This window comes from Populus nigra, chromosome 12, assembly GCF_951802175.1.
Source record: "Populus nigra chromosome 12, ddPopNigr1.1, whole genome shotgun sequence".
NCBI classification, from domain to species: domain Eukaryota; kingdom Viridiplantae; phylum Streptophyta; class Magnoliopsida; order Malpighiales; family Salicaceae; genus Populus; species Populus nigra.
Genome location: NC_084863.1, coordinates 13,063,785 through 13,078,968, shown reverse-complemented (window position 1 = coordinate 13,078,968; position 15,184 = coordinate 13,063,785). Strand labels below are relative to the sequence as shown.

Genomic DNA, 15,184 nt, shown 5'->3' with positions numbered 1-15,184 from the left:
ACTAAAAAGGATTGATTGGGATTCATGTTCTTTTCGGATTTTGATCAATCTGTTTTATTATTTAATGTTCTTGGTATTTTTACACTATTTACTGTATTTTGAAACAAAATTATCGATGGATTTTTTTTAAATTGACAACTAATTCTTCTTTTTATTTTTGTTCATCAATTTAAATTATCTTCAAGCTAATTTTTATATAAATGAAAAATAAATTTCTGACAATTTTTAGATTGATATTGTGCATGTAAATAAATAGATTTTCAATATTAAAAGGAAGAATTACTCTATCTCTTTATAGGTTTGTATGTAATTACATTTTTTCTAGTTTTGAAAATTATTCTTTATATATAATAGTTTATTTATAGGCTTTAACGTGAAAAATATTAGTCAACAAAAAAAAAATAGAAAAATTAAGAGATTGTTATTATAATTAAGTAAATGACAGCTTTGCTATGAAATTAAAAAAGGAAAATCTCTAATTTCAAGTTTTATGCATCTAAAAAAAACTCCCTCGTCTTCTCTGTGGGGCTTCTCTCTAATTCTTAGTTTGTAAGCAAAAAAAAAAATCAAAGAAAGTTCAATCAACCTATCCTTAAAAATCTCAGTTCATCCTTTCTTATCTAGGGCAAAAAGAGAGAGGGAGAGAGAGAGAGAGAGAGAGAGAGAGAGTCTTATCCAGGGTAATGGTGGTAAAATACAGGTGCAAACTAAGTTGTTAATATTTATGAATATTAAAAAGAAATTAGAAATTATTATTCTTAGCTCGCTTTGGTGTTAATGGTGTTTCTTTCTATAAATGGAAGTCTAAATTTTCTATTAACTTTTTATTTTATCTCATTATCTAGATTATAAGTTATTTTAGGTTAATTTTATTTATTTTTTAAAATTATTTTTTAATTAAATATATATTTTTTTAAATTTCACACTCCAATAACTCAATTTTTTTTTCTTTTTTATTTAGTTTTTCTCAATAAAATCTTTCAATATTAGGTTGTTTGGGAATAGATTTTTGTATTTTTATTTTCAATTTACTTTTTATGAATTTATCTTAGTTTCATAGATTTATTTTATTTTTCCTGATTTCAACATTCAACATTGAATCTGTTGTAAACGGAGCTTTATATTTTTTTATTTGTTTTGTATAAACTTATCCTGATCTTATGATTTAGGTCACGGGTTTTACAGGTTAGTCTTTGTTGACTTGGATTTTTTTGTTCTTTTTTAATTGATTTTTTTCTGATTTCATTCTTTGAGTTGGTTGAAAATTGATATTTATAATTTTTTTTTGTTTTCTTTAGGGTTATCATGATCTTATGACCTGGATTGTAGGTTTAGTAGGTTGATTCGAGTAGTTTTTTTGTTTTTTTTATTTTTTTATTCAATTTATTTTTTTATATTGGGTTCAATAGGAATTGGTGTTCATAATTTATTTTGATTTTTTTTATATAAATTATCACAGTCTCATGACTCGGGTCATAAATTTGACAGGTTAACTCGGGTCAATCTAATATGTCGCAGTTTCAATATTTGAAAACAAATATCATCTAATATGTTATCATATCAATATTTTAAATATATATATATATATATATATATATATATATTAATTTGAGTTTATGATTAAAATTATTTTTATTAGAAAACCCATTATGAATACTTAGATAATTTTTTTTACATTAAAAAAACTAATCTCATCCACAACACATTATAAACCAATAATCTAATTTCCTCTTATGTTAAAGGGTGATAGCTTTGGAATTACTAAATTACATGGGCACTTAGTTACCTTTATCTAAAAACTAAATGCAAGGCTATTTTGGGCTATTAGCATAGAAAACTTAAAAATTTGGCATAATAACATTAGTGAGTAAGTAATTTGTAGAGATGAAAGTTTTATGCTAAAAATAAACTTGGTAAAAAAAGTCTGGCCTTTAGATTATTGAGATAAAAAAAAATGTGCAATCATAATGTTAATCTTAAAATTATTTGGTTCATGACTCCTATGAACCCAAAAACTCAATAATATTCAAATTATAACTAAGTTATAAAAAATAATCCTATTCACATGGTAATTTGTAAGATTTTGGTTCAAATTATAGTACTCCAAATTATATCTGGAAAAAAAATTTTGAATCTCAACTTGACCAACCCAAAAAATATTATATAAAAAAAATATTGCAAATATAATAAAAAAAACTAAAATTAATTATAAACTCAAAATTAACAAAATAACACAACATAAAACTTATAATTAACAAAAGAATACAACATAATATATCAATAACATGTAAGTAGGTTTATATACTTATGCTTGGGTCGAGTTCATCAATAACACAACTGCCTCCTACTTAAATAGCCTTGTTCTTGACCGCAACATCATCAAGAGTTATCTCTTTGAAGTTCATAAGTACAGTGTGGTAAGTATTGAACCAACAAGAAGCATAAATATATCTTTCTCTTTCTTTATCAAGATTAAGAAGCATAAATATAACCTCTCAACCTTCATATAAAAAGAAGTCAAAAGCCAACCTAAATTCATAAAATTAATACATTAAAGGTTCCATATATAAAACACATCATTTAAAATATATTTATTCTAAAAAGTTAATATTGCATACAATATTTTGAATTCGTTACGCATGTCGCTCATGTTGCAAGTCTTTCGGTTGAGGAACTTGCACAGGGTCTAATATAATAACTCGACATGTTAGACGCATATACCAAATAATATACTTGTCTTCTCAATCACATGATGCATCTTGATAAATATTTTGTTCCTCTTTGTATTCAACTAAGATATATAAGTTTCATGATAGCTTAATCATTCATAATTGTTTTTTTTTCCCCTAATAATTTAAGGCGTGCAATGCATCACTCATATCAATATCACTAGAATATGTTGTCTATACCTAAATCATCACATTCCCGATTAAGACATTGTGGCTTAACCATCTCAAAAAAAATAATTAACGGGACCACTATTATCCCTATATCCATCCTGCTAGTGCAAACTACAAGTGCAACTACTAGTTTATCATCTTTATACATAGCTCTTATTGCCTAAAACACAAGTTTCAAGCATATAAAACGATAAAAATAGGTAAATTTTAAATTGAATTACAAAAAAAAAAATTGTTCAACACATATCTGAAAAAGTTGATACCTATCAAACTCACTCCAATAAAATGACAGCGCATGTTTGAGATTATTATCAAATACCTTAATCCCACACTAACTAATATTATAAATCACAAGCTTACATGCATCCTAATGAGAAATGAAGTGTAATACTCATAGTCTAGATAGTCACAACTAGTTTCCTCATAATCAAGGGTTGATCCACTTAGAGATGATCCTAGGACCATAGTTGTTTCAAAAATATATGGGTGATTTTTTTCTTATTTATTATAAATACTTGAAATTTAAATGAAATTTTAAGTTAATTTATTCATACTTGTAAAAGTAGCAAACATCCATCAACTTGTTTTGTCCTTTTTCATTAAAGCAACAAATAGATATCTATACAAGCATGCCAAGACAGTAGAACCCCAACTATACATGGGGATCACGTCAAAATCCTTAAGAAGTGTTAGATAAACAAGAGGCATATATCTATCAATAAGATATGTGAATGGAATGTTGTCAAACCTATGTAGTATATAGGTCCTGACATACCTACATAAGCTTACAATCATGGGACTACTATTCACAAATACTTAATAAACTAAAATCACAATTTAATGCATACTTGCACAAGACCTCGTCATCAACATCATTTAGTTATATTGCAAATATCACATCAAGCCATTTTAAGGTGTATTCTACCACCCTTTAATTTAGTAGAAATGGATGTCACTTCAAATGTATGTTTATATAGCGCAACATGATTATATGCCCTTGAATGTGACTGTTCGTCCGTTGATAGAGAATCCAAGTAAAATTGTCACATCCTGCAAAATGGATGTCATTTCCCCGTTCTTGAGGTGGAACATGTGCATCTCACATCACCATCTCTCAATCAATGCATGGATCGAGTTATGATAAAACTTGATGTCCTCAAGATAACAAATGATAGAAAGCCTGCCTAGAACATAAATAGCTTAATCCGATCTTATCAATAGTAATAGTAGCACTGTCATGATATAACATAAAGATTTTACAAGACATCCTATAGAAAAAAAAAAATTTGATTCTAATCCATCTAACACAAATCAATCAAATCCCTAATTTTGATAATTTAGCCAATAAATCAATGCAAAGCATGATTTATCAAAACTAAACCTAATTCATATTATTTTCATGATCAGTTGCATGAATTCAAACCTAATTGCATAAATTCTTAGCTAATTAACACAAATCAATTAAAAATCTCCAATTTGGCAACTAATTTGACAAATCAATGCAAAGCATAATTGATCAAAATATAACCTAATTTATGTTATTTACATGCTCAATTACATGAAATCAACCTTAATTGTATAAATTTAGAAACATTAAATAGATGTCGTGATTCTGAAACATGACAACCTTAATTGTCATGATTATGAATCACGATATGTACAAACTGTGTTATTTTTTTAATTCTTTTTCAAACTATGATATTTCGTTAATACTTTTTAATTTACTCTACTAATTTTTTTTAAAATCCAAATGCAAACTAACTAATTGATTGTTAACATACAAATTAGGTTTTGTTCAAAGATGAATGGGAATAGTATTGGTGGTAGAGGCGGCCAAGTTCAATGAACTGGATTGATATATTATTTAAGTTGTTGATATTATATTATATAAGAAGAAGTGTTTTAATTTTTTTTATTAAAATTCAAATCTTGTGATGATCCATATATAAAATGTAATTTTTAAAATTATAAACGAAAGCAAGGTTGTCAAAAATATATTTTTTTATACGACACGGAATATACAATATAAACTCGGATCGTAAACTTGAAAATCATAAAATCATATGTCATGTATCTTGCAATTGAAGAATTAATTCAAATCAACTTTATAATTAAAATCCCAAACATTTACAAGCTGCAGAAGAGAAGGTGTATTGATGAGTGGTGAATTTAGTTCTCAAAAGAGTAGTTTAGACATGCTACACTTCCACTAGCCACAAATATGTAAAATAAAACTATAATAACAAGTTTGCATATTTTCATTGCTGACTACAAATAATGATTAAGAAAAGTACAATCTGAACAGATACTGACAACATGTAAAGCCTATAATTTCTGCAACTCTGGGGAAAAATGAAAGAATTTTCTCGCCATTAACTTATATTCTAATCATCATGTAAAGCATTTTGTCTCTACCTCATATCTCTAAAATGCAAAACCGTCTTCAACCCTGCAATGACACTACGTACTACTTCTAATTCAAAATTCCAACATCTTACAAGGACATTTATCATGAATATTTCCACATAAATAAGGTTAAAATTTGTTCTGATAATTCTATAACCTAGCATCATTCAAAAGCAGGATATTGATTTCCAGAGTTAAATAATTTCTAAGGGAAAGGACTGGGGAAAAGGATGTTCATCCCAATCCAGCTCTGTAACTTTCCAGCTTCAGTCAACAGATTCTATCCTTGGAAATTTAAGCAAACAATGTGCACCCAGGTACAGAAAACCAAGTTATCCAACTTATATTATAAGTGATATGAAGACATGCTCAGTCATGACTAAGAAGATTCGGTCTTGTAGTCATAACAATAGCATTCAGAACCGTTGTAGAACCAAATTTGAGTAAGGGCCATCTCTGTAATGAACAAGATGAAAATTGGATTATTTTTTTCCTATCTTGGACAATGTTGCAAATGGTCAATTTGCTGCTCTCTCTACCAACCAAGATATGAATTTAGAAAGATCTATTAGCATGTAAACGTCAAAAACATGGAAAATAAACTTCTACTGGATCTCAAAAATGCATACTATTTGTCACATATGTGCGGCATCGCGGCGAAAATTTCTCAATAACATATATCTATCTGGCAAATATGGGAGACAAGAAATTCTTGTTTTTTATTAGTGAAAAATAGAATGGGAGTCGTCACCTAATATTTTGGTCACTAGGAACCCTAACTAGTCTCAGAGATTGGGTACGAGGACTGGTTGCGTAAAGGAAAGGTATGAGCACCCCAAATACGTCTTACCTAAGGTAAGCTGCATTATTTGATTGTCTGATAAAAAGCTAAGGTGTTATCGTATTTCTAGTTGTTGGTCTGTCTATGGTTTAAGAAAAGTCTTCCTCAGTAAGGAGGTCCTTATCTTATCGAGTAAAAACCTAACCGTTCTAACGTCTATATGAAAAATATATTTTTAATATCAAGAATACGTTTTATGTATAAATTCATAATCTATATAATAAAAGAAGACAAAAATATTTTTTTAGAATTTTTAAAATATCGGCCTAGTTCTCATGGCTCTAACAAACTAGTTGTTACAGCCAAAGTGCATACTACTACATATATTTTTTTGAAATTTTCTTTTTTGTATGAAAATATGATGTGATGATTTTTTTTCCTTTTATTTTGGAGAGATTAGGCCGTATGTATGAAAACAAAATATTTTTATTTTATACTTTTTGATGTCTTCACGAAAACCGAGCATTTTAGTACTGGATTTATATCTTTACGGTATAAAAATACAAACCAGTATTAAACAATTTTGATAAAAGTATGCAGGAAAATCAACAATTTTTTTTTTGGATTTTTCATATATATATATATATATATATATATGAATAATACAAAAACAATATAATATATAATATATAATATTAGGTGGGCTAGGCTGGCCTAAATAACTGGGCCGGACTCAGCCCCAAAAGGGTTGGGCTGATCTCGGCTCGACAGTTCTCTTTCCTTTTAGTCTAGGCCAGACCCGGCCCAGAAAGGAAACCCATCAGTGCTGGGCCAGCATCAAAAATCCAACAGGGGGAATTATTTTCCCCCTCTCATCCTTCTACATGCAGACCGAATGTTCTGCATGCACGAGGAAACACAGGTAACGAAAGAAATGCAGGGGGGAGAAGAGTTTACTTAGCGTGGAGGACTGCTTCGCTAGCGGTGCTATGGTGGAGACCAGTGGCTATGTCGTGGCTCACAGACGGCGACTCCCAGCAGCGGTGCTACTGTTTCAAGCGGCGGGGAGAGAGGTTACTGCTCCTCCCTTCTCCTCTGTTTCCTTTCCTCTTCTTTCGTTTTTCAGTGGTTTCCCTTTATCCTCTCGGTTTGTTTTCTTAATTCCCTACCCCGTTTCAAGCTTTTCATTCCTCTCCCTATGTTTCGGTTCCTCTCTTTCTATTCTCTCTGTCCTCTCCCTTTCGGTTTGTTTTTTCCTCTCTTCGGTTTGTTCTCTCCATTTTTTCTTTTTTTGTCTCCCCCCTGCGTGTTGGCGTTATGCCTCTATTTATAGAGCCAAAGGAGTGGGGCTCATTATTGTTGCGTATGGAGAGCAGGGCAGCGCCGGTCGGTTGGTTAGTGGGCGCGGCTCCCCTGGTTCCTCATCATCAAAGGGCGTGGGGCTTCGAGTCTTGATAGAGCACGTGAGAAGAGAGAGACGCAGGAAAATTAAAGAAGAAAAAAACAAAACCTTTTCTTTCTTCCCCTGCTGTACGTCCAAGGAAAGAAGAAAGAGGAACAGTGTCGTTCAAAATGACACCGTTCTGATCTTTTTTTTTAAAACATGAAACGACATCGTTTTAGACAAAACGGGTCGTTTCATTTAAATCAAACAAGGCGCCAAAACGCGTCAATTTTCAAAGCAGCCCTCAATTTATCCTTTATTCTATTAAGTCCTCAAATGTAATTTTGATTTTAAGAATTAATGCAACTGCATCCCTGCCAACTTCAATCACCACCCTTATAGTTGACCCTTTTTTTCACTTTGGTCCCTGGTCTCTAATTTATACAATTTGACCCTCAATTGACCAATAAACTTCTAATTTCTTCAATTTGACCCATAATTGGGTTAGTTACAGCCCCTCTATTTACGCGCCTTTTTCAATTTGGTCCTTGGTTTCGGATTTCCTCAATTAAGTCCCTAATTGGCCATTAAACTTTAATATTTATGCAATTAAGCCCCTGATTTTACTAAATCAACTCTTAAAAATTATAATTTGACCCCAGAACTTTAATTTCTTCCGATTAAAGCTCAAATTGACTTAAAAATAAAATTTTCTTGCAATCAAACCCTCTATAAATTCAATTTAACCTTCAATAGAATCCAATTAAGTCCATAAACGTTCAATTTTGGACTTTTCTCTTCAAATTAAATTTTCTTTTCCCATAGGACTCTCATCAATCAAGTATATACTGTAAAACAATTTCAATTCTTATATTTTTGAACCTCCTTAATCAATTTTTCTGATCTTTTTCTGAGCGCTTCAACCTCCTATTATTTTTCTAATTTCTTCCGGCTATATATTTGTGTATTTATTTTTATTTTTATGTGGGGATCCAAAAATAGATTACAACACTATTCCAGAACAATTTTGAATGTAGGCCCTTTAACTAAGAGACTTGAGTTCTTTTGAAGCAGAATGAAGCATTTTTTGACATAATTTACATAGCATTTCGAGATAATGAAGTAGTGACATGAAAGACAATCCAAAAAATCACAAACACTAATTTTACAAGCAGTGAGTTCCTTTCAATTTCATAAAAGTTGTGCCCTTTCTAATTCTTCACAATATTAGTCCATTGATGCCAACTAATTATGCAATGATCTCATTTACAACAACACAAAATACAAGACTCGACTTGGACAGGTTCAAGGCTGACAATTCATTCATCGAACCTAAGATATTCACTTGCCCCCCAGCCTTAAAGGCCTCCTATCTCACTATTTCTGTTGCAATGGGGCGGCCTAGCAGCAAGAACAGAGACCAAATACAAGACACACTGATTTTAAAAGTCAACTCATAATTTTAACAACATTAAACAAAAGATGTAATCATGTGCAAACCCAGAGAGGGTCAGAGTAATTTTCCCATCTTAAACTTCCAACTTCGAAAAAAAAAAAACCAAACCTTTTATTTTTCGAATTGCCGACACACTGTGAATTTAGCCAAACTAATAATTAATGGTTGTAAACTTCTTAATCATAAGATTAGGTAATTAATATTAATTCCTTAAATCTTTCAAATGTGTAGTAGGAGGTGGAAGTTGCAGAACGTACAGGTTGTCGGGGGCATGGTGATAAATCAAAACCATTAGTGTTCTTCGTGGATGGTTGGATTTGACAGCTATCAAATGGTTTTTGTGGCTTGACCCGATTCAAAATCCGCTTCGGATTAACTTGATCCATGAAACTTCTTTAATGAAATAATGATATTTTAAATAAATAAAAATTTATTGAACGAGCCTCATCTTAATTACATCATGGATTTATCCACAAGGTAACCAGCAATCCGAGTCAACTCACTGTATAATTCAAGAACAAATGTTTGTAAAGCCAAGCTTGCATGTCAACTCCAAGCTAGACTGAGATTAATAACTTAATATGCTACATTAAGAAGAAAAAAACCTAGATCGAAATTATTTTTATCTTTTCGTTGAAGTTTCCGCGCCTTGGAGTGTTCTGTCTCTTCTCAGCTAATTGTGCCTCTCAATTTCTTAACCTAGCAATGCCTCTTTTCTATTTTCGGGGGTTGAGCATTAATTATTGAATAGTCATATAATTAGATAGGTACTCGTCATATGCTGCTGGCATATAATTTTTTTATTATAAAAAAGATATTAAGACAATATAAATATGTTTTTTTTAAAAAAAAAGTTTAAAATCCTGATTATTGGTTATTAACTAGAGATAAAATAAAAATAAAAAGCAATGAAATGAAAAAAAAGACTCAAGTTCAATATGATAAATTTGTTGAATGTATGATTTAAAACATGATATCGAGATAATTCAGTAAAAAAAAAGTTAAATAAATAAAAAAATCAATTAAAAAAATAAAATCTCATCAAGTATTGTCTCAATTAAATGCCAAATGATGAAATCAAATAAATTTAATTTAATTAAAAAATAAAATTCCTTTTAAAAAAGTGGAATTTAACAAAGAAAAAAAAGAAACTCGAGACAACCCTTGTTATTTTTAAAAGAAACATAAATCTCATAGAAAGATAATAATAAAAAAATGTTAGAGGATCAAATCTAAAAAAAATCTTAAAAAAAATAACAACGTTGAAAGGTCAATAATTTATTGGCAAATGAAAAGAATTATAAAGAAAAATTCTCATCCATACAAAATTAAAAATTCAAAAATTAAAACAACAAGGACTAAATCTTTTACAAAAAATAATTGAAAGAAACTAATTAGTGATTAAACTTAAAACAAAATAAATGAAGGATAAAAAAAGAACAATAAAAAATAAAATAGAATTCTAAAAGAAAAAAATAAATAATTGCGAAGGATAAAAACAATCAATCAAAATAATAAGGATTGGATTAAATATAAAAATTAAAAAAAAATTAAATATTAAAAAATAAAATTAAAAAAAAACTTCAAGAAACATTAAACTCCAAACAAATAAAAATAAAAAAAATAAAAATTATATTCAAAATAAATATGAAGTGGAGCACACAACTGAATTTTAAAAAGCACGGTAAAAAAAATCAAAAGTCACCAAACCACAGCCTTTTTTTTTTATATCAAAGGCACCACCTCAACATTTGCGTTACCACCTTACATGTCAGATAAGATGGCAATTGGCATTTTGTGGCCAATAAAATTGCCCCCATGGCTCCAGAATGGCATGAGAGATGATGATATGTTGACGCGTGCATGCCACGTGTAAACCTATTTTATTGATTTATTAATATTTTACTAATATAAATTACTGAAATGACCTCTAAGAGCATATCAATATTAAAAAAAAAAAAAAACATGCAGCAAAACGAAAACATCCTCCAAAGGCGGCCTTAGTTTTTTCTGAGTCAAAGTTTAAATGTGTAAATTAGCGATGCTAAAAAGGTGTAAAGACAAAAAAAAAAAAAAAAAAAAAACTCTTCCAGCAAGATCAATTTTTGTGAACTTCCAAGGGTACCAATGTAATTTTATTATATAAATAAATAAGAAAAGATACAGAAAACCTTGAACGAAAGGCCAAATTTTTTAACTCTTAATGGAAAAGGAGTATTTTGACTGTATATTTTTAAAGGTAAATGATAAAATTACCCAAAATAAATTTACAAATGATATTTATATCAGAAAAAACAACTTTACCTTTGCTACCGACGCAAATATTGAGTGCAATAAAGGGAAAATAAATATTATAGTTTCTTAATCCACATTAATTCTCCTCCACAAGTATGAGGCCTTTTAGGTTTTTATTTATTTATTTATTTAATATACAGTCCCCACCTCTTTTGAAATTTCTGACAAGGACTTTGCCCAATGTTATACTGTGTAATCATTTTTTTTTGAGGAAACATTATCTAATGCTTGCATGTGCACCTGCCACGCATGTAACCCGTTCTCTAGTATAAGAGGACGACCATAGTTGTTGTGCTGATCATAAACTCCCTCATAAAAGTCTCTGTGTCTCTTGAAACCCAATCTGTAGCCTATCTTTTCTTGTTATGGAGTTGTTCTTGGCAATGCTTCCACTATTATTGTGCTATATTATCTTCAACCTTTTTAAGTTGGGATACCAAAAGAAAGACCACTGTTGCTATATGCTAAGCTATCAGTGCCATAAAGCCACTGAGGACCAAAAGCTCGATACTGTATCCTGTGCTAAAATTGTTACCCGGAACAAGAATCTGGGAATAGAAGAATACAGGTTTCTTTTAAGAACTATGGTTAGTTCTGGCATCGGTGAACAAACTTATAGCCCAAAAAATGTCATAGAGGGAAGAGAGGAATCTGCAACTCATATGGATGCTGTTTCGGAGATGGATGGTATCATTTTTCAAACACTTGATAAGCTCTTTGCTAAGACAGGAGTTTCTCCATCAGAAATCGACATTATTGTCTCTTCAGTCTCTTTGTTCTCACCAGCTCCCTCACTAACAGCTCGAGTAATAAACCGTTACAAGATGAGGGAGGACATCAAAGCATTTAATCTCTCTGGAATGGGTTGCAGTGCAAGTGTAGTAGCCGTTGATTTGGTTAAGCAATTGTTCAAGACATATAAGAATTCACTTGCAATCGTCGTGAGCACAGAATCCATGGGTCCAAATTGGTATTCTGGCAAAGACAAGTCCATGATGCTCTCCAACATTCTTTTTCGTACCGGGGGCTGCTCCATGCTCTTAACAAATAATAGAGCTTTGAAGCATAAAGCCCTCTTGGAATTGACTTGTTCTGTACGCACACATATCGGCTCTAATGATGAAGCATACAGCAGCTGCATCCAAGTAGAAGATGGCCTTGGCCACAAAGGCTTTCGGCTCACCAGAGATCTACCTAAAGCTGGTGCTAAAGCTTTAACCATAAATCTCCGAGTTCTTCTTCCTAAAGTTTTACCACTTTCAGAATTGCTCCGCTACAAAATAAGTTATTATCGAAACAAAATAATGAAGAGACCAACTTCTGAGGCTGCAGGACCTGGTTTGGATCTCAGGTCTGGAATCGACCACTTTTGTGTGCATCCTGGTGGGCGGGCAATTATTGATGAGGTTGGTAAGAGTTTAGCACTCAACGATTATGATCTCGAACCAGCTAGAATGGCACTTTATCGGTTTGGAAATACATCATCCGGCGGCCTGTGGTATGTTTTAGGTTACATGGAGGCCAAGAAAAGGCTCAAGAAGGGTGATAAAATACTAATGATCAGCCTTGGGGCCGGTTTTAAGTGCAACAATTGTGTGTGGAAAGTTATGAAGGACTTGGAGGACACAAATGTCTGGCAAGACTGCATAGATCAATACCCTCCAAAAACCATAGACAACCCTTTCTCTGAGAAGTTTGATTGGATCAATGATGAAAGCATGAATTTCGCCAGGATTGAAGATTTCCTACCACAAATCCAGTTGTTAGCATAATTAGTATATGGTCTGTGAAGTTTGATTTGATCAGTGATGAAAGCAAGAATTTCTCCTGGCGTTAAGATTGCATGCCATAAGATGATACATCCAGTTACTAGCATAATTATATGGTCTCATACTGGGACTTTAAAAATTCATCAGTCTTAAGATCGACCTTCCTTTCAGCCTCTCCATACGTGTGAAGGATTGCGTGGAAGTAAATTAGGTATAATACTGATGTTGCCCATATTTTTGCAAATAAAATATGGTCTTGTAATATATGTTACAATAATCTGTGTGAAAGAATACGGATGTATTGAATAAGCTTCTGTCACGTCCTTTGTACCTGTACTAAGTTTTCGTGATCTCTATATACACCTAGTTATTTATAATTAGTCTACCTTCATGCATCACATTTGGATTCTCGATTGAATTATTACGATAGAATATTGAAGTCTTTCTCCCTTTTTGTTTCTTATGATCTTTCTTGATCGAGACGGGCTCAACCTCTGTACATGGTTTGTGGGATCTTTCTCCCTTTTTGTTTCTTATGATCTTTCTTGATCGAGATGGGCTCAACCTCTGTACATGGTTTGTGGGATCTTTCTCCCTTTCGAGATGTGATGAAGTTAATAGATGATTCTATATTCTGGTGCTGATATGATTTCGTACACAGCTCATGGGCACGTGGTCATTCCTTTGTCGATGCCTTTGATGTGCAGTGACTTGCTCATATGTATGCTATTTGGTTCTATGTTCATGCTAGGCTACTTCCAGATTGGTGTTTTACTACCTTTTTCATGTTCCTTCGCTCTTCCAAGGTGCATGCCATTTTCCACTTCTGGTGTAGTTTTTTGCCGCATTAATTCTCGTGTTCTGACAAATTTGGGAACTGCTTATTTGTGGAACATGCATGCTTCCTAGCTAGACATACAAATCTTGCTCTAGACCATCTTTTTCTCTAGATCATCTTGTCTTGATGCTGCCACCTACTCTGAAAATTTGTACTTTCGCAGCTTGAAGTTTTGTATGCTTCCATTTCATTATGTTTCTCTTTTTAGTTAGCTTTGATGGCTAACGTTGTTCATGTGTTCATCTAGCTTTTGTTTTCTTGTCTTTATGTGTTGTGGCCGCTTTAAAGGCTGATCACACGTGACTCTTAAATATTTCCACTCCTTCTGAGTCTGGCAAGGAAGGCTTGGGTTACCATTGTAGCGGATTTTGAAAGAGTGTTCATGTTTATTTTTTTAAATTTTTTGTGTTTGTAAATATATTAAAATAATATTTTTTATTTTAAAAATTATTTTTATATTAACACCTCAGAATACTTTAAAAATATCAAAAAAAATTTATTTTGAAGTAAAGAAAAAAATAAAAAAAATTAATTTTTTTCAAAAGTATTTTTAAAATGCAAAAACAAACAGATTTAAAACTTATCGATTGATCTGATTAGTCAATAACTTAAATTCTAGCCGAGTCAGATTTTATTTTGAATTAATTCAAAAATTTATTAAAACTAACATCTTATAAGAGTTTTTTATTTATTTTTATTTAAAATAATATCGTTTTATTTAAAAAAATATAAAAATATTATTTTGAGGTTTAAATAATTCTGATTAAATTTGATAACTACATTGAATACCGTGCAAACACTCTTTATTTACAAGTATTGATTGTTTCTCCTCCCTTAGGCTACGTTTGGGAACGCGGCTGCGACTGCGTTCCGAAAAAATTTGAATTTTTTTTTTATTAAAATTTAATATGATTTATATGTTTTGGATCATTTTGATGTACTGATATCAAAAATAATTTTTTAAAAATGAAAAAACATTATTAACATATATTTTAACATAAAAAATTATTTAAAAAGCATCCATAACCACACTGTCTAAGACGCTATTAATCACACATTCTCTTACATTCCGTGGCAAGGGACAGTTTGTTCACAATATTCTCTCATTTCACTTCAAACCTCACCTCTCACAGTTACAAGGACCTAGTCCTTGTGTACTAGACTGTTACATGGACAGTTGCAGCAATTCAATATTTTTTTTTATATTACGGCCATCTTATTATAAAATTTAAACTGATAATTTTTTAAAAATAAATTTATGAAATTTAAATTAATAATTTTTAAAAAAAATTTAGAATTTTTCAGTTAAATTATACTTTATTTTGGTTTATATATATATAAACAACATGATTTTT

General features: G+C 31.0%; 1 protein-coding gene across 1 annotated transcript; it reads left to right on the top strand.

Annotated features, from left to right (window-relative positions):
• The first annotated feature begins 11,513 nt into the window (after nt 1–11,513).
• On the top strand, nt 11,514–13,368 carry LOC133670162 (3-ketoacyl-CoA synthase 19-like). Its single transcript, XM_062090660.1, has one exon. It carries the CDS (start codon nt 11,588–11,590, stop codon nt 12,992–12,994), a length of 1,407 nt encoding a protein of 468 aa, XP_061946644.1. The 5' UTR covers nt 11,514–11,587; the 3' UTR covers nt 12,995–13,368.
• The last annotated feature ends 1,816 nt before the right edge of the window (nt 13,369–15,184 follow it).